A 20,299-nucleotide genomic window follows, 5' to 3' on the forward strand; every position below is an offset into this window, starting at 1 on the left:
CCTTTCACACCAGCACAACTGAGAATGTATTTTGGGAGATTTCTGCTGTGCAACATTTATGCAGAATACTCTCTAGGACTAAAGTGCAATAGACGTCTTCTGAGGGCTTCAGCAGTGTGTGTGTATGGGTGTATGCAAACAAGCATACCTAGCAGGAGCAGAGTTTACCACAACATTACTGAACCAAGGCAGACAGTGTTTAAAGGTTAAATCCGACCTTAAAACCACAGTGTCTAACTGTTTCTCACTCCCAAGATTTCTGGCTTGTTAAGTTACAAATTTTATTGCTGTTCCTCTCATTGCAGGCCAAGTGGCTGACTGTTAAAAATTATGAAATACACTACCGTTCAAAAGTTTGGGGTCAGTAACATTTTTATTTTTCTTAAAAAAACAAAATACTTTCATTTAGCAAGAATGCTTTAAATTGATCAAAAGTAACAAGAAAGACATTTACAATGTTGCGAAAGGTTTTCAAATTAATGCTGTTATTTTTTACTTTCTATTCATCACAGTTTGTACAAAAATTTTAAAGGAGAAGTCCACTTCCAGAACAACAATTCACAAATAATTTTCTCACCCCCTTGTCATCCAAGATGTTGATGTCTTTCTGTCTTCAGTCGTAAAGAAATTATGGTTTTTGAAGAAAACATTTCAGGATTTTTCTCCATATAATGGACTTCATTGGTGCCCCGATTTTGAACTTCCAAAATGTAGTTAAAGTGCAGCTTCAAAGGGCTCTAAACGATCCCAGCCGAGGAAGAAGGGTCTTATCTAGCGAAACGATCGGTCATTTTTTTCGGAAAATAAAAATGTGTATATTTTTAAGCACAAAAGCTTGTGTAGCACAGGTTCTGGTATGCGCGTTCACAACGTACTATTGAATCATGTCGAAAGGTCACGCCAAACGTAGGCGGAACTACAGACCCGGTGTTTACAAAGCGAACGCGCAAAGACTAAGAAAGTGCAAGTAAGTCAAACATTGTTTACAAACAAGAAGGTACAACAATGTCGGACGATTCTGAAGTTGTAGGAGAAAATAACATGGAGTTTTCACCATACTCTACCTTTTTTAGCCGGAGTAAACAGACGATGAACTTAGACGTGATTCATAGTAGTGATGGGAAGTTCGGATCATTTTACCGACTCGGACCTTTGAGTCTCGTTCAGCAAAATGAACGAATCTTTTTTTCGAGCATCAAACCACCTTTAAGCAGCACTGTTTCAAGCAAGAGGTTCAAGTGCTTAAAGGCATTTAAGCACATATGAAAAAACACATTATTTAGCAAGCCTGTAACCACCTAAATCAATGATTTAAAAAAAAAAAAGACAAATCCAGGTAATTTACCTTAGAAATATTATGTTTTTTAATGGTTATGACTGTTACAGCGCCAGATCTGTGGTCCGATCTCCTTAAAATTTTGCATGCTTATTTAGAATCATGTCGCATGTGCTCACCAGGTTTTGTCAAGTTTTCGTAGGCTTTATAGGATTTTGGGTAAATTTGGACAGGCCCCTTTTCTAAACAACCTCAATATCGCTTACCAAAGGATAAATTTCACTTTTTTTGATAATTATTTACCTACAAAGTCCAGAGAATTTTACTGCAGTGGAATGTAAAACCTAGGACAAGTTTGCACATTTTTTAAATCTTCTCAATCATTTAACAAAATATTCGATTGACAGTAATGGTTCTAGAAGCGACGTTGTCCAAAATGAGGAGTTCAATCATATGATACAAAATGTCAGGTGTATGTGCAAAAAAAAACGCACAGTATACAATCGTTTACAGCTTTGAAAATTGCAATATTTCCCCCAAGTGGACGATTTCTTTCAAATTTCTCACAGACCTTTGGGGCCTTGAATTAAACAGCCCCACTGAGCTTCGTTCAGATTGGCCTACGTTAACCTAATAGGTGCTCAAACTTCATCGGCCAATGGCAGGCATGTTTTTTGAGATACACAAATGTCCTTATAGACACTTGTGGCACTTTGGACCAAGACCGTGCACACCGTGCGACGGTGAGTTGAAAGTACAACTTTTTTGATAATTATTGATATTTACTCTCCAGAGAATCTTCCTGCACTGGTTTGGTTCTGATTGGGCAAAAAACCTAGGACTACATAGCAAAAGAAGGTTTTTCAAAAAATCCAAAATATCTGAAAATTTCACAATCGAATACAATGCATGCGTTTTATCTGGCGTGAGCCAAGGATTCCAGCGACATAAGACACTGGAGCCTGCAACTGATGGTTTAGGACTTGTGAGCAATTTTGTACTTTTCAGGTCAGTTGGGGCGAGCATTGGTGACATTGTCGGCGGTGTGAGTGCTACCATCCCTCCAAGTTTCAAGTCTCTACGACTTATGGTTTGGTCTGCACAATCAGTTTTACATGGAGATTGCTGATTCTTGGCCATTCTAAAAATTACAATAGGGTTTTAGTGCTACACACTTGAACCCCTAATTATTACCGACCCCAAACTTTTCAACGAGATACAGTGGTTATACATGTTTTTGGATTTATTTTATTGTATTTTATTTTAAATATAGTGCGCAACAGAAAACAATCCCTATATATATAGTATAATGAAATGCGATTCAATGCGATTTGGGGGTCATTGTATAAAAATAATCTATGGCTCTAGACAGAATTTATGTACAAAATGATGTCTTTCCTAGTAAATCCAACAGATTTCCTGTTGCCATTGAACTGAATATTCTGGGCTGATGAACTATAGAGTGAGAGTATACACTACAGTGAGTGTTTAGTCATAGTCACTGCTGCTCAAATTGTTCTGTATTTACACAGATGGTTAGACAGGAATCCGCTGAGTTAACACACACATTCTTTTAAACAGACTTTCAGACATGCACACACACACACAGATCCACCTTGTCAAACTGAACTGCACAGGAAGGGTGCAACGTGTGGAAGTATCCTGTTTATTACTCATGGGTCTGTGTACAGAAAACCATAAACTCAAACATCATGAACCTGCTGCTTCTGCTCCCAATTCATATTTACTTACATGCTTCTCTCTCTCCATTTTGTTCTCTCATGCCCTTCCTCTTCACCCCGCTGTCCATGTTTTCAGCTCTGGGGAATTATTAAACAAGGATACAAGTGCAAAGGTAGGAAATAAATAAATAGAGCAAATCACAAAAGATGTTGATGCTTGAAGAAGGTGCTAATCTTGTAAAAAAAAAAAAAAAGGTTTATTTTTTTCACATTTATTTAGTTGATATTAGTCGTTTGTTGGATATCCTGTTTATCACATTTTAAAAAGAATAGAAATCGGTCACATGCTTGTGTGCAGAATATATTTTGTTAATGATGAATACGTTTTTTTAAACTTTTATATATCCAGTTAAAAGCACATTTTCTGTTGTTCGTTTTCAGACTGTGGTGTGAACTGCCATAAACAGTGTCGCGAGCTGCTGGTTTTGGCGTGTCGACGTCTCCCTCGATCCACATCACTGGGCAATGTGTCTCCTGGAGTGCTTACACACAGCTCTTTACCCAGCAGCCCCAACCTGCCCACCTGTAAAGGTGAAAACACACCTGTACAGTACATTAACATCTGCTTATCTAAGAGTAAAACAGGGTGAAATGCATAGATAAGTGTAATCTCTCTCTCTCAGGCAAAGACAAACATACACTTAAAGGGATAGTTCACCCAAAAATTAAAATTACGATTACGAATTATGTTACAAATTATTACAAATTAAAATGATGAATTATGATTTACTTACCATAAAGCCATCCTAGGTGTATATGACATTCTTCTGTCAGATGAATACAATCGGAGTTACACTGAAAAATGTCCTGGCTCTTCCAAACTTTATAATGGAAGTGAATGGGTGTTGAGATTTTGAAGTCCAATAAAGTGTATCCATCCATCATAAAAAGTACTCCACCTGGCTGCAGGTGGTTATTAAAGGCCTTCTGAAGTGAATTCGAAGCGTTTGTGTAAGAAACATTTCCATTTGAAACATAATACATCATAATCTCTAACTTCTGCTAATTGTGAGTTCCAACAGATGACATAGGTGTAGCGTAAACTCCAGTAAGAATATGCTAGTCTTGTGAGAACCAAATTTTGTTTGGCATTTCTCATAATAAAATATTGAAGAAGTATTCCCTTTGCTAACATTCTCTTGTCTTGTTTTTGCACAGATGACGATGAGGTGTTTACGTTCCCTGCCATGTCGCCGTCATCAGGATCTGACCTGGAAGGAAAGTCCATCACCCTGATGACCGGTTCAGCCCAGCGCATCTCAGTGCGGCTACAGAGAGCCACCACCAGTCAGGCCACACAGACAGAACCCCTGTGGCCTGAAAACGGCTGGGTGGCCGTCGCAGACAGCGGGTCGCACACCTTCCCCAAAATGAGGTACAGGCCACACCGCAAACCTTCCAAGAGCAAAGGCTTTGCTCGATGGGAGAATGACACACAGAATTCGGCAGCGACGAGGAACAGCAGGAACTCACAGGAGCATGGCGAAGAGTCACAGCAGAATGGACTCGCAGAACAACATCTGAACAAAACCAGGACCTCTGAGGTACGAAAAGCATCTCATTTGAAATGATCCTGTGACTGTTTTTAAATCTGCGGCGTGTTGTCCCCAAATTTGTTTGGTGCAGGAAGACCTTGTGCATCCCACAAACCGCCTTCTTGTTTTACCGTCTTTTAATTCCTGCATCTCTCTCAAGGCCCTGAAACATCTTTTTATGAAACTTTGCTCCTCCGTAGCCATGGAAACGCCAAGGTTCCACGGTCTGGCCTCTTCTCTAGTCACTCTAGAGATAATCTTCATCAGAGGCCGCAGAGCCGAGAGCGCCACAGCACTCACGCTGATGGGCCTAAATATGGAGTAGCACTAACCTGAGTAAGGCTCTAGGCTGTTATTTTAGGACCTGGCAGACAGTTTGTTTTGGGTTAAAATGCAAAGCATATGTCTGACCAGGATTGTGTTGCCGTGTTTGTTAAATTCAGATCTCTGTGTTATTTGTAGAACAGGTTTTAAAAAGGCAGGGTCACTTGACACACAGGGATTAAACTGTGGGTGCACCTGTCAGCATTACAATGCAAAATTAATTTTTTAGGTGAGGAGCTTGTGAATATGCATGGTTAAGTTTTAGGTTGAAATATAAAACCACAATGGTAACTCTTTGCAATAAGGTTCATTAATTAACATTAGTTAACTGCATTAGTTAACATGAACAAAGAATGAACAATACTTCTACAGCTTTTACTAATGTTAGTTAATGTTAATTGCAGCATGTACTAATGCATTATTAAAATCGCAAGTTGTGTTTGTTACCATTAGTTAATGCACTGTGAACTAACATGAACAAAACAATGAACAACTGCATTTTTATTCATTAACACTAACAAAGATTAATAGTGTAATAAATGTATTGTTTATTGTTTGTTAGTTTAGTTAATACATTAACTAATGTTAACAAATGACACCTTATTGTAAAGTGTTATTACCACAATACTACAATCACACTATTTTATAATAATAATTATAGTAATAATTATATTTATACATTTTTATTTTCCCAGATGTAGATTTCTTGCAGGGAAAAAAATGAAAACAACAAAAAATTTACACTACCATTCACAAGTTTCGGATAAGTTTTATGTTAAGTAATTATGCTGCATTACACTACAGTAAAAACAGTAATATTGTAAAAAAAAAAAAAAAAAAAAAAAAAAAATTACATTTAAAATAAGTTATTTCTTTTTTTAATATATTTTAAAATGTATTTTATTCCTATTACGACAAAGCTGAATTTTTATCAGTGCTGTTTGTTATCAAAGTTGTGCTGTTTAATATTTTTCAGGGTAGTTTGATGAATTGAATTACAAAAGAACAGCGTCAATTCAGAAACAGAACTCTTTTGCAATATTATTAATATCTTTACTCTCTTATGTTGGATCAATTTCATGCATCCTTGCTGAATAAAAACTACTCAAAACTAAAAACTCAAAACTAGCCCAATCCTGTTTCGAGGGAGATTTGTCGGGGTAAAATACACATATTTTGGCAGGGTCCCCCTGGTAAAATTTGCATTCCAGGGGACAAATATCATGTTTTTGGGGTCGCTTCAACCTGCGGACATGAAAAACAACCCGCGGCAACAGCGTTAAAGTAGCTCAATTCCACAGGAAAACTGCAGACTTGGCAACACTGACTGATGGATATATTTACCAGACAATATACAATATAAAACAAGAAAATAAGGAAGTTTATTTTCTGGTGATCCACTATGGCAAAAGTTCTCACAGTTGAAGGAACACTCCGTAATTCAAATTATTTATTTAGTTGTTTTTTCTTTTTCTTTAGAAAGTGTGATAGCTTTGAGTAGTTGCCAGGGTGTCGCCATATGGTTGCATATGGTTTTAGCATATTGCTATCTGCTAGTGCTGGGCCATATACCGGTTCAAACAAGTAAACCGGTTTGAATTATGTAGGCGGTATGAATTTTAAAAAAAATGCCATGCTGCTACAAGTGGCTAAGCAACATAAACACCGTCATGAGTTGAGAGGATATTCCTGTTAACTGCATTCACTTCAGACTAATGGTTGGAAAACTATTAATAACAAACAACTAATTCTTTAAAGGGGTCATCGGATGCAAAGTTTACTTTTTCATGTTGTTTGAACATTAATGTGCGTTGGCAGTGTATGTATAAATCTACCCTATAATGATAAAAATCCATGCAGTGGTTTTTAATTAATCTGTAAAAATAATATCCCCTTTTTCAAATCGAGCCATTCTCAGGCCGCTCCCACGATAGTTGATTGACATGAGTGTCTTACCTCAGATCAGCTGTCATAGTCCAACCTCCATTGTTTTGATGCCGGAGCAGGGATGTAAGTTAGACAAGAATACCTCCGATTGAACGATTGAGGTGTTGTGTTGCTGGATGTAATAATGAACATAGTGGTCGTCATTTACTCCCGTCATCTGAGCCGCTGAAGATGCAGTGGATTACGTTTGTTTGTGAATGGAATGCACCTCCCGATCTACATAAATGCATCTATGTTCGCGCAAATCATTTGTGATCCAGCTTCACTTACAGCAGAAGTGTGTATAAGGGTTCTTTTTTAATTAATCTCTGCAATCACCTTTCCTAATAACGTGGTAGTTAGCAAGTTTGGCGGTTAAACACGGCTAAATCCAGCTAAAGTAAACAGGCTCGTCACTCCACGGAGAGAAGAGAGGGGCGGGGTGAGCAGAGCTCATTAACATTTAAAGCAGCCTCGACCAGAACAGGATGATTTTTGCTTTAAGACCCTAAAGAATCATATCAGCTTGTGGAAAATGAGCATCCGATGACCCCTTTAACTGGGCAAATAAACCAACTGTAAACAGCTGTTAACAGAAGCCAAAGATGCTGAAGACTCTAGCAGCCAGAGCAAACTCACTTTACCATGTGCAAAATATTGGAAGAAAATCCTAAATACTAAATTGGGGGTGGGGGTGTATATGAATTTATTTCTGAGGGGAACTGACTGTCTTAAGAAAAGTTTAGATGGTGTTTTCTTTTCATCTTCCATGTAATGCATATTAATGTAGTATTTAAAAGCTCAGCGCTGCTTTGTTTACAGCAGTAACCAAGGAAACGTTCTATCGCTGCTGTTCCATAAGCGCCACCTGTTGTCAGAGTGTTAAATTGTGTTTTATTTCAGCCCATCTGCTGATTTAGTTTTGTGTTTTATGTGGCTGAATTCACAAAGCTAAGGTCAGATAATTCTGTTTTGCTTTAATTTTTAAAATTATAATTTACTTTAAAAAATTGCTCATACTATATGTAGTATGTTGTTTGGACTGTGATTAAAATGCAGTGGCTCTGCAACTGTTCAGTGCATTCTGACTTTTATAAAGGCACAATCAGAGAAAAAACATGATAAACTGTGCAATAAAACCACCCATCCCTACTATCCGCTGACTTTCCTCAAAAATCCCAAATCCATACCGAAACTGTCCTGAGCAAGCAGCACTAATTATTTCCCCTAAACAAATAAGTCATCTGTCCTCATGATCCTCCACTGTGTGTTTTCAGATCAGCTGACTTGACTGCTCTGTGGGCCCATGCAGGACACCCTGGAGCCTGTCAGGACCTCGGCCCAGAGGGCTGTCCGCTTTAGGGGGCGTGCTGGGGTGCCTCATGCCTCCAGTGGATCAGGAATAGGGCTACTATTTCTACAGCCACTGTAAAAGAGGGGCGGCAGGCAACCCGCTGAGTGAACTGGGGGAAGGGCTGCATCAATGGAAAGGTCTCGGACTAAACAGGGAGTGACTGCGATGTGCTGTCCTGTAACAGACAGGTTGGAAACCTAACTGAGAATCACTGGAAGCTGATGTGACGGATACATCAGCGTGATAATAGATGCGCGAGCAAGAGTATTTAAGGTATGCCGTTGACGTGTTTTCGACGCACGCTCTGAATTGCATTCTCCAAAAAACACTACTCAGAAAGGACACAGTGGATGTGAAGGTTATATTCAGGTTGTCTGAAGTCGAAAGTGGAACTGGAACAAGTTACGGAGGGAAAGATGAAGATGAATGTGTGTATGATTGAACATTAAAACACTAACTTCATTTATGTGTTACCCAGCAACACATTATGATCTGAAGTGGAAGGTACGTCGAGTTTTAAAACCCTTTACCCCAAATATAATTATAAAAAAAAACCACCTACGCTCTTTTCTCCAATGGTTTGCACCACAGTTGTGTCTCCTGTGCTTGAGAAACGGCAGACAAGTCCATGAAGTAACCTCTGACCTTATGCATCATTACATCAGCACTGCTTAGCAACATTGATAGCTATGTAAGGTTGAAATGATCTTCATATATACATGAATTCAAAGACTTCAGTTCCGCCGACACAGGTGTGCCGTCAACCAGGTGTTTATATGGCCTCTGTTGCTAAGCGGCAGATGAGTCCATCGATAGTCTGTCGCCAAGGCAACACACACGTCCTTCAGCGCCATATGTTCTGAAATAAGTTTGACACCCAGACATCTCAGCTCAGTTAGAGCCCAACAGGTTCAGACGAGCCTCATACAATCAGTTTTGCAGATGCTGTGTGTGACAGAGAGAGAGAAAGAGGGGGTCAGAAACCACACAGGTGGATCAATAGATCTACTAAGACAAACAGTGATTATAGTGAGTCTTTCAGCCTATAGGATTAGTTGCTCTTCTGGCACCACAAATGCAGATTTAAAGAGACAGTTGCCCAAAAAAAAACAAAAAAACAACAACATTCTGTCAGTATTTACTCACCCTCTTTGTATCTAAAATGAGTTTATTTTTTGTATTTATTGTGGAAAACAAAAGGATTTTTTAGCATAATGTCTGCACTTTTTTCATACAGTGAAAGTGAATAGTGACCATGTCAGCTTATGGTCTCGTTAGTTCTAGGGCTGGGCGAAAGGATTAAAAAAAAATGATCACGCTAATATTTTTTATATCAGTCGATATCGATAATTATCACAATAAATTTCAACTCTTTATTTCTTTCAAGTTTAAAGACAGATTTAAAGAAGTTAAAGAAAGCTACAGAAACCAGATTGTTAATTGTGGTTTTAAGCTACGCTTTATGGTCATGGTTCTGAATTCTTTACACTTTCCCAGCCGTTTTTCCTTAACAAAATAAATATCTTAATAGAATTTTTTTTTTTTTTTTAGTTTCTGCATGTTTTAAGGAGTGATATTGTTTCAAATCATGAACAGGTTTGTGTTCCCTGACTTTCATGATGCATATCTTCAGCACAGTCTGCAATATTAATAATATTGCCCTTTTTTTCTCTCTTGGAAATGCACATTTGACAGTAGATTGAGTTGACAGTAGAAGTAGCTTGAGTTAGGATGCAAATGTAACTTTATGTTCATTATCAAAAACAGTAACCTCTGCAAAAATTGTAATAACCTCATTTTTATATGGTGAAATGTAATTATTTTAAGTTTTATTAAAATTAACTTGATTTTCCATAGTAGCACATGTTTAGATCATGACTACGGTTAAAACCACATATAGCGCCTCAATACCATGGTAAAAATGTAACTATATGGTATTTGTGTGGGAAAAAAACAGTAGTCTAAATACATGTAGTATAAATACACAAATCCTATCCACCTTATTTTTCAATGAAGAAATGAGCCGTTTTCAGTGAAAGTGCAAGACTTCTGGTTCATTAGCCACTAACAGGAGAATAACAAAGTGCAGTAAACGGTAAAACTGTTTGCGCTACAAACCAGTGTGCTCATAATTTGGATAATACTAAATAATATCATTAGACACACCAGTTTGAAATCAAGCAGCAAACCGAGCAGTTTTGTACAGTTAAAAATAGCTAGAAGCGATGTTTCGTCTATCTTTAAACTAGTTTAAATCACCGAGTCATTTGCTTTCTTTGCTGAATTCAAGCCCTTCACACTGACTGGATCTCAACCAGGGTTGCCAAGTTTTAACAACAAAATCTTCCCCATTGCTACCTAAAACTAGCCGAATCGCGTTTTGGAGAGAGTCCCCCAGTAAAAATTGTGTTCCGGGGGGGTAAAATACAAAAAAAATTGGTAAAAATCACGTTATTGGGGGCGCTTCAACCCGAGGCAACAGTGTTGAAGTAGCCCGATTCCGCGGTAAAAGTAGCCCAATTCCGCGGGAAAAGCGCAGACTTATAGCGCGATAATTGACGTTATCATTTATCGCCTTATCCCCCAGCCCTACGACTTGGTTTCCATTCACTTTCATTGTATGGTAGATAGCAGCTTAAAAGAAGTCTTCAAAAAAAGGTCATATGGTTTGAAACAACATGGGAGGAATTAGTAATGATTACAGAATTAATGTTATTAATACCAGTGGCTGCTAATAATGATATCCTGAAGCAGCTGAGAAACATGTCTGTCATCTGAAGCCTTCATGTGTACTGCTGAAAATGCTTATCTGTTGCCATAGTCATTAGAGTATTATTCTAAAACTGTGCTAATGACTCTTCTCATCTGTTATGTCTAATATGATGCATGTGTATCTGTAGTGCTAGTTAGCATTCAAACAGTCAGATATCAGAAGAGAGGTGTTAAAGGCACATGCTAATTTAAATTTTGATTTGATGCAGCGTATAAAGCATACTACTGAAAGGGATAGTTCACCCAAAAATTAGGATTCTGTCATCGTTTATTCACCTTCCAACAACATTTTGACAAATCTTTTTTTTTTTAGTCCACACAATGAATGTCAGTGGGTACCAAGACTGTTTGGTCTATTATTTTTTGCTACTATGATTTGCTTTTTTAAGTTTTCATTTTTGGCATAACTATCCCTTTAAAGTTAACAATTTCATAGCCTTACAGTATCAGAACCTCCTTTGGGATATTTCTAGTACATCTGTTGTCTTTCACTTCTTGATAAGTGAGAATTATTGCTAAAGATCATTCAAGCACATTATTTGACTTACGAGCAGCAGCAGCCTTATCAACACAATTTCTTGTGCAAACACCGTTATGTAATACAAGCTTTGCGAAATCAAGAGATGTGTATTGAAAAACTGATGACTCTTGCTACTTCTGGGCCACCGGAAGATATGGCCAATAATTACTGCTGTAAAATGATCAACCTTTTCATTACTGTATTGATTATAGTCTTATGAATGTTTCTGCTCATGTTTCTGGTCGATGCCATGAGAAAAAGGTGTACACTTACTACATTTTGAACGTGAAACATACAGACGTCTTTACTCCCAAGGTTCTCGCTGCACTTATTTTTCCTCACTAAATTTCTAAACTTCACTATATATTAAAAAAAAATGTAGTTTTTTATAAAAAAATGAGGTTTTTGCCAATGCTGAAATAAGGTTGTGTGCAGCGAGCAGTTCATTTTAGCATCTCAGGGTTGCCAGTGAAGATAAGCTTGACCCATACAACTGAATATTAAACATCAAGGGACTTTTACCATCTTGACTGGAATATTTGGAGACTTTAGCTGGAAAAGACATTGTAAAAGTATTATATTATGTATTTATAGTGTATTTTTGAGGATAAAAAAATAACTGGACTTAGATTTGAACTTTAGCTTTAACTAGAATGAGCGTAATTGAATATGTAGAAATATCCTATGATTCCTTCATTGCACTGTTACAGTTCACTTGCTGTTCATGAAAAAACATCAATAAACACACTACCCGAAAGCAGACTATTCACAACTTTTTTTTGGCTTTAAAACAAAAAATATTACACTTTGTGTTTCATGTTTCCTACTGACTGGTTTAAAACTGTGATTAAGTGACTTTGAATGTTTAGAAATGTGTTTAGGCCATTTTGCAGGTGTTATATTAAAATAAATTGCTGTCTATCGCCCCCATGTGGCTACTGTATTTCTAAGCATGTTGCAAACACACTGCATCATAGGGATCTGTATAATTTCTGTACAATTCTTGTATTTAATTTAGTAGTTGTTTTTGTCAATGTAACATCTGATATTTTAATGCCACTATAATAATGGAAGAAAATGAATCTTTATTTGAAATTGATCAGTTTTCTGTGATAAAAAATGTAAATAAAATTCACCAAGACAGTGAGCTCTTTTCTTTATAGGTCATTTAATCATTCAAAAACCTTGTAAAGGTAAACTGTATACACTTTTTCCCCACTCACGTCAGTCAATCAATCTCAGGGTTTCCACACAGTCAGCAAATGAACATTAACACGTGAGCGTCAAGAACTCAGCTGACCTTTATTCATGTTAACAAAATCTCACTGTGGGAGATGAAAAAAAAAAAAAAAACATTTCCAAGTGCTGCTCGTTGAAATGACAGGATGGACATCGAGAACTCAAAGTAACAGCTCCATAAATAAAACTAGAATAACAAAAGTTTGATAACTTCCTAGTATAAGGCTTCGTCAGATTCAGAGTCGGGGCAGCGAGATCAGGCAGTAGACTGGACCGATGTCAATCATCAATTAGGAAGGAAGAAGAAAACAAACCCAGCAACACACCAAAGTTCATCCTATGAGTTTTTTTGGCGACCCAACTAAGTAGTTTAAATGGTCTGCTGAAGTAGAACCGTTTAAACCAACCATACACATGCAAAAGCACATTGTTCATTCAGGGAGATCTCTGTAAAGCAGACTCCAGAGGCACCATGGGAATGATGAGATGTAATGCTTATCCGCTCATTCAGAGGCCTGTGTCTCTCTCTGTCTCCTACCCTCAGAGAATTGTGGGTCGTCCTTGAAGCTGTAGATCGCAGTAATCGTCTCTTTTCAGCTAGTAAACTGTCTTCCCTGGCCAAAGCCGGCTTGGTTATACTGGTGCCCACCTTGCTGAAAGAACTGCTCGAATTGCCCACCTTGGTTAAAATTCTGCCCTCCTCTTCCACTCCATCCTCCTCCTTGCCCTCTTCCTCCTCCTCTTCCTCTACCCCCACGTCCACCTCTTCCTCCTCTCTCCTGGTGTCGTCCACCATCCTGATAGTAGCCTTCGTGCTGGTAACCCCCACCTCCGCCCTGATATCCTCCTCCTCCTGGGTACCCCGGTCCTTGCTGGCCTCCTTGGTAGCCTCCTCCTTGGTATCCCGATCCCTGTTGGCCTCCTTGGTAGCCACCGCCTCCTCCTCCGCCGCCATATCCTCCTCGATATCCACCATCCTGGTAGTGACCCTGGTATCCACCTCCGCCAGAGCCGTCCTGCCAGTTTCCTTGTGGTTTACCTCCACGGTGGTCTCCTCTCCCACCTCTACCACCACCTCCTCTCTCATGACCCCCACGGCCACCCTGCTGCTGGTCGTAGCCACCTCGTCCACCACCTCTTCCTCCTCCGCCACCGGAGTAGTATTGTCCTCCACCGCCCCCTTGTGGACCATCTTGTCGTTTCTGCCATGTGGGCATCTCTGGAGGTGGAGCTTCGATCTCATTGGGTCTCCCTCCTCGATCAGGAACACGACCCATCAAGACCTAATGAACACAAGAATTATACATTTCCACTTAGCCTTAATATTTTTATTCAGTAAGGATGCATTAAAGGAATAGTTCACCCAAAAATGAAAATTCTGTCATTAATTACTCACCCTCATGCCAAACCCGTAAGACCTTTGTTCATCTTCAGAACACAAATTAAGATATTTTTGATATCTGAGAGCTTTCTGACCCAATATAGACACCAACGGTACTACCACATTCAAGGCCCAGAAAGGTAGTAAGGAAAACAAAAAATAACTACCTTTTCTTCTCTTCCGTGTCTTCAATGCGTGTTCACGAGATTACCATGACGCATGGTCTCAGATTTCATCAAACATATCTTAATTTGTGTTACGGGTTTAGAACGGCATGTGTATTGACAGAATTTTCATTTCTGGATGAACCATCCCTTTAAATTGATTAAATGTGACAGTAAAGACTTATGTAGTAACAAGACTTATGAAGTATCATGTGGCTTTGGGAAATTACATTTCAAAATATATTAATATATAAAACAGTTATATTGTAGGGTTAAATTGTACTAATATTTCACAATATTACTGTTTGTACTGTATTTTTGATTAAATAAATGCAGCCTTAGCAAGCATAAAAGACTTCCCTCGAAAGCATTTGAAAATCTTACCAACCCCTAACTTCTGAAACAGTTCAGCTAAAATTATAAAGAAAAGTGAAAGTACATTCAAAACTAACCCACCTTGTTAATGGCACAGGCTGTTTTCTCCCTGATGTGACCACTGCTGGTTCTCAAGATCTTTGATAAATCTTCTCTAGCAGCAAACAGGTGAGCCACAGACACTCTGGTTTTAGCAGCCAGCGCCACTCGGAGAGGTTGGTACACTTTTGAAAGTTTATCAGAATGTGTCTGTATAGAATTACAAAGCAAAGTGATTTTAAATTCAATTCACATCATATTTTTGGTCATTCTATTAGTTTAATCAGTGTAAACTTCTTGTTTTGTGTTATACGTAAACTAAAAGAGAGATTCTTGTACCTTTGCTCTTTCTGACCAGCCAAAGGACTGCACCGTCACATCAAGTCGTTTCAGCAACATCTTCCTTCTGACTTCATACTCATTCACAAGTGCTTGGTTTATTGCTTCAATTTTCTCCTGTAAGTGAAAAAAAAGATAAATACTTCAAATTAAAATGTGCAATTTAACTTAATGTGCAAATTTACAATTGGTGGTTTAGTGCTTTTACCCAGTGTACAGGGCCCAATGGTTTCTTCATTAGAGGTTCTCCTATATGAGACGGAGGGACCTTGGACAAAGCCTCCTTTAGCTGTAGGAAAATTGCATTTGATTAGAACATACAAACAATTACTCTTATTCACCAATAAACATGTACATTCGGTCTTATATGAGCAGAAAAGAGTTTTATGCAGCTTCACAACAGGTGTATAATTCTAATGTTAGATTAATCTGGATTTTAAATGGAATAATTAAAATGATCTCTAAATATGATCATAAATTATATATGTATGATTGCCAGTACACTCGCTCTTAAAATACTCAACTTTTGGTCATACAGATAAGAGTAACACATCTTTCAAACATAAAAATTCTCTGTTTATTTGTGTGCACCAACAATAACAACAAAACGTTGTGCTTTTGTAAAATAATGAAAGCAAACAGGATGCGCTTTCTGCTGTCTCGGTCTCTGTGATCCTGAGCGCGAAACTTCAAAACTCTTTAAAAGTGTAACTTCGAAAGTGTATACTCGCCTTGCCTACAGTCATGAAAAAAAAAAAAAAAAAGAGTAAAATGTCTAATAGAAGAAAAATATTCTAAGATTACGTAATCCGTATGAAACACGCATACAGGTGCATCACTACTGCAGAGATGACGAGTCAGTGTTGCCGACTTTATCTCTTAATCCGAAAACGGAGAAAGCACTACTTTATCAATAAATTATTAAAACGTTAATGCGGTCTCCTAGCTGTTTTATTCTGACACATTCATAATTATTATATCTGCCGGTGTACTGTGGCAAGCTTTTTTTGTGTGTGCTATGCATTACATATATATATATATATATATATATATATATACACACACACATGTGTGTGTGTGTGTGTGTGTGTGTGTGTGTGTGTGTAATATATATATATATATATATATATATATATATATATATATATATATAATATATATATATTATATATATATATATATATATATATATATATATACACACACACACAGTGGGTACGGAAAGTATTCAGACCCCCTTAAATGTTTCACTTTTTGTTATATTGCAGCCATTTGCTAAACTCATTTAAGTTCATTTTTTTTCCTCATTAATGTACACACAGCACCCCATATTGACAGAAAAACACAGAATTGTTGACATTTTTGCAAATTTATTAAAAAAGAAAAACTGAAATATCACATGGTCCTAAGTATTCAGAACCTTTGCTCAATATTTAGTAGAGGCACCCTTTTGATCTAATACAGCCATGAGTCTTTTTGAGAAAGATGCAACAAGTTTTTCACACCTGGATTTGGGGATCCTCTGCCATTCCTCCTTGCAGATCCTCTCCAGTTCTGTCAGGTTGGATGGTAAACGTTGGTGGACAGCCATTTTTAGGTCTCTCCAGAGATGCTCAATTGGGTTTAAGTCAGGGCTCTGGCTGGGCCATTCAAGAACAGTCACGGAGTTGTTGTGAAGCCACTCCTTCGTTATTTTAGCTGTGTGCTTAGGTTCATTGTCTTGTTGGAAGGTAAACCTTCGGCCCAGTCTGAGGTCCTGAGCACTCTGGAGAAGGTTTTAGTCCAGGATATCCCTGTACTTGGCCGCATTCATCTTTCCCTCGATTGCAACCAGTTGTTCTGTCCCTGCAGCTGAAAAACACCCCCACAGCATGATGCTGCCACCACCATGCTTCACTGTTGGGACTGTATTGGACAGGTGATGAGCAGTGCCTGGTTTTCTCCACACATACCGCTTAGAATTAAGGCCAAAAAGCTCTATCTTGGTCTCATCAAACCAGAGAATCTTATTTCTCACCATCTTGGAGTCCTTCGGGTGTTTTTTTAGCAAACTCCATGTGGAGAGGCTTCCATCGGGCCACTCTGCCATAAAGCCCCGACTGGTGGAGGGCTGCAGTGATGGTTGACTTTCTACAACTTTCTCCCATCTCCCGACTACATCTCTAGAGCTCAGCCACAGTGATCTTTGGGTTCTTCTTTACCTCTCTCACCAAGGCTCTTCTGCCCCGATAGCTCAGTTTGGCCGGACGGCCAGCTCTAGGAAGGGTTCTGGTCGTCCCAAACGTCTTCCATTTAAGGATTATGGAGGCCACTGTGCTCTTAGGAACCTTAAGTGCAGCAGAAATTTTTTGTAACCTTGGCCAGATCTGTGCCTTGCCACAATTCTGTCTCTGAGCTCTTCAGGCAGTTCCTTTGACCTCATGATTCTCATTTGCTCTGACATGCACTGTGAGCTGTAAGGTCTTATATAGACAGGTGTGTGGCTTTCCTAATCAAGTCCAGTCAGTATAATCAAACACAGTTGGACTCAAATGAAGGTGTAGAACCATCTCAAGGATGATCAGAAGAAATGGACAGTACCTGAGTTAAATATATGAGTGTCACAGCAAAGGGTCTGAATACTTAGGACCATGCGATATTTCAGTTTTTCTTTTTTAATAAATCTGCAAAAATGTCAACAATTCTGTGTTTTTCTGTCAATATGGGGTGCTGTGTGTACATTCATGAGGAAAAAAAATGAACTTAAATGATTTTAGCAAATGGCTGCAATATAACAAAGAGTGAAAAATTTAAGGGGGTCTGAATACTTTCTGTACCCACTGTATATATATAAATACAGTTTTTAACTATTTTTAACTAACACTAAAACGATTAAAATGCTGTCATTAAATTAAAGAAAGCTGAAATGAAATAAAATAAATATTATGTGAAAAACTGAAAAGCAAACAAAAATCATGGTTTCTTACTAACTGAAGTTTATATGATGTACTAAATTTAAAAATAAAGCTAAATCATATTTTTAAAAACCTAAACAAAATGACAAAAATGACATAAAATGAACCCTAAAACATTTGAATTGCAAACTAATATAGTATATAAATAATACTAAAATAACAGGTTTTCTGGACAAATCCATTAGTGACCTAATGTGTGTGCACACATTTAATATATATTAATATAAATTGCCTGCTAATAAACCTCACCTTTTTCTCAATACCACTGAAGAACTGGAACATGGTGATGTTGGCAGGAGGTTTGGACATGCCCAGAGCCATACAGATGCCCTTCAGCTCCATGAAGACTTTACTGCCGCCCGTCTCCTGCACCTTTGTCTGGGGCCGGTTTACCAGAATCATCCTAGATGACTCAAGCTCGGAGATTAAGAAGCCTGGAAGAATGGTAGTATGAAAAATATGTATGATGTTAAAGGATTTTGACCCTATGTTACTTTAGTACTACTGAGATACTATAATAGTTTAAAAATTATTTTTTCCATTTTATAGTCATTTATTGTAGTAATTTTTTGTTGTTTTTCCGTGTATTATAGTTCATCTCATTTTGATGTTCTTTTTTTTTTTTTTAGTAAATCAAGTGCTGATTTGCCAACTAACTGAAAAAGTTTAATTTAATATTTTTATTTATTTCAGTAAACTTTTTTTCAAGTAACGAAATTCACCAACAGCTCCATTTTAAAACGCTTCAAGATTTACAGCAGTGAGAAAATGGTTTTGTTTACATACTTAGCAGTAACAGGCAGTTGTTTGCATTCAGGAGACGTTTGGTGACCTCTCCAGTGATGAGAGCAGGATATGGACAGCACAGCTCAGATAAAAGGCCACTCATCTCCAGCTGAAACCCTTCAGCCTCGCTCGGACCTGCACAAGCCACACCCAAAAAAAAAAACAAAAAAAAACAAAACCCAGAATTCACCTTCTGACGGACACTTCTATGGTTCTCGTAGATTATATTGTGTATACAGGATCACACTCACAGTTGGTCGCCTGCACATTCTCCTCTAGTTTGCAGTAGAGCTTCAGCTCAGACACAAGCCAGGCACACAGTTTAGTGAACTCTGGAGATGCAGCACCACCAGTCACAGCCGCCTCAAGAGCTCCGTCCTCTAGGAGTGGACCCTGGTATCTGCAAACACACACATACACACTTTTCTGAGCAGTTTATTTGCTTATATTTGCATTTCGAGATGATCCTGGGTCATTCTGCACTCTCCCTGCTATATAGGAGAATGTGAAGTGACCCAATGATGTTGCAACAGTGCAATTTCTAAACATGCTTACCTCTGGTACATCTTGCAAAAAATTAAGTAAACAAGGCATTATACTACAATTAGTTCTGATCCTCAAACAGCATTACCATAACTTACCTATTATATTTAAAGGCTTTTATTCTTACACGACCCACCAGTTCTTCACTGATTCTAGAACAATCTATGGACTTAATGATCTTGTAAACTCGTCCGACACATCGGGAGCTGGGAATGTGGTGGCAGAGGTGTGTTCGTTTAGGCTATGATGATTCAGGCTATTTATGGCAGGGGAGATATTTGAGATATTTGAGCACTGCTGACGCAGCACGGCCCAATCACTTCATTGATTATACAAATCATGCTGTCAAATACATGTGCCAGTGTCCCCAGCTCTAATATAATATGACAGATAACAGCTCACGGCGGTTGAGGAGTAAAAACATTTCAAATTAATAATGAATTGCTTAAAGTTTATACAATCAGCAGCAGTTCAAAATATGGAAAGCGGTTCTGTGTCTCAGATCATGCAGAACACCGGCGTGCCGGGACATGCGAGCACAAGCTCTAATTTTTGCCGTTAAACCGAAAAAAACAAAACGGCTGATGAAGCAAAAATATATAACAACGAGAGGTTTGATTCACCTACCCCAGGTCCTCTAAAGAATCAAGAATATCAGTAAACTCCATTGTAAATTACTCCCTCTAGCAGCCGAGACTGCAATGCTGGGTTGGCATAATGGGGTCCTTACAGCTCCTGTAGGCGACCAGAAACATGCCGGATACATTTTATCAGTTCTTGCGTTCCTTTTTGGCTTCACAAATTATCTCGAAGAAAATAAACAACAATATATTTCAAATAATTATTCATTAAATTGCAAAATGAAACATTTATTTGATTTAATCATTAATTATTTCGTTTTTTTAATATATATATATATATATATATATATATAAATTATTCGCTAAATTCCATATAAATAAATTTACTTCACTTATGAATACTGAGAATACTGGGTTTATAACTTTTTAAATAATAATAAAAAACGTAC

At 38.0% G+C, this 20,299-nt stretch overlaps 2 protein-coding genes across 4 annotated transcripts in view; one reads left to right on the forward strand and one right to left on the reverse strand.

Annotated features, from left to right (window-relative positions):
• The window catches only part of rasgrp3 (RAS guanyl releasing protein 3 (calcium and DAG-regulated)), a 44,682-nt gene extending 32,471 nt beyond the window's left edge, over positions 1-12,211 (forward strand). For all 3 annotated transcript variants that reach the window (XM_051132671.1, XM_051132672.1, XM_051132670.1), the window contains 4 exons: positions 3,095-3,131; positions 3,400-3,549; positions 4,177-4,562; positions 8,081-12,211. In XM_051132671.1, the coding sequence (XP_050988628.1) occupies positions 3,095-3,131; positions 3,400-3,549; positions 4,177-4,562; positions 8,081-8,089 (582 nt within the window). In that variant the 3' untranslated portion in view covers positions 8,090-12,211. The remainder of the gene's footprint in view (positions 1-3,094; positions 3,132-3,399; positions 3,550-4,176; positions 4,563-8,080) is intronic.
• A 933-nt stretch (positions 12,212-13,144) lies between these two features.
• On the reverse strand, positions 13,145-20,095 carry fam98a (family with sequence similarity 98 member A). The gene is made up of 8 exons (XM_051132673.1): positions 19,897-20,095; positions 18,978-19,126; positions 18,727-18,861; positions 18,190-18,374; positions 15,195-15,275; positions 14,987-15,103; positions 14,690-14,857; positions 13,145-13,971 (listed from the first exon to the last, which is right to left on the reverse strand). The coding sequence occupies exons 1-8, from the start codon at positions 19,935-19,937 to the stop codon at positions 13,282-13,284; spliced, it is 1,566 nt and encodes a 521-aa protein (XP_050988630.1). The 5' UTR covers positions 19,938-20,095; the 3' UTR covers positions 13,145-13,281.
• Positions 20,096-20,299: the final 204 nt, after the last annotated feature.

This window comes from Labeo rohita, chromosome 17, assembly GCF_022985175.1.
Source record: "Labeo rohita strain BAU-BD-2019 chromosome 17, IGBB_LRoh.1.0, whole genome shotgun sequence".
Classification (NCBI taxonomy): Eukaryota; Metazoa; Chordata; class Actinopteri; order Cypriniformes; family Cyprinidae; genus Labeo; species Labeo rohita.

Bases quoted from the DNA above. Each gene is read 5' to 3' on its own strand.
- fam98a (XM_051132673.1), bottom strand. From the start codon at position 19,937: ATGGAGTTTACTGATATTCTTGATTCTTTAGAGGACCTGGG. The intron at 18,862-18,977 runs GTGAGTGTGATC...TGGCTTGTGCAG, and splicing joins GAATGTGCAGGCGACCAACT to GTCCGAGCGAGGCTGAAGGG. The intron at 18,375-18,726 runs GTATGTAAACAA...CCATTCTTCCAG, and splicing joins CAACTGCCTGTTACTGCTAA to GCTTCTTAATCTCCGAGCTT.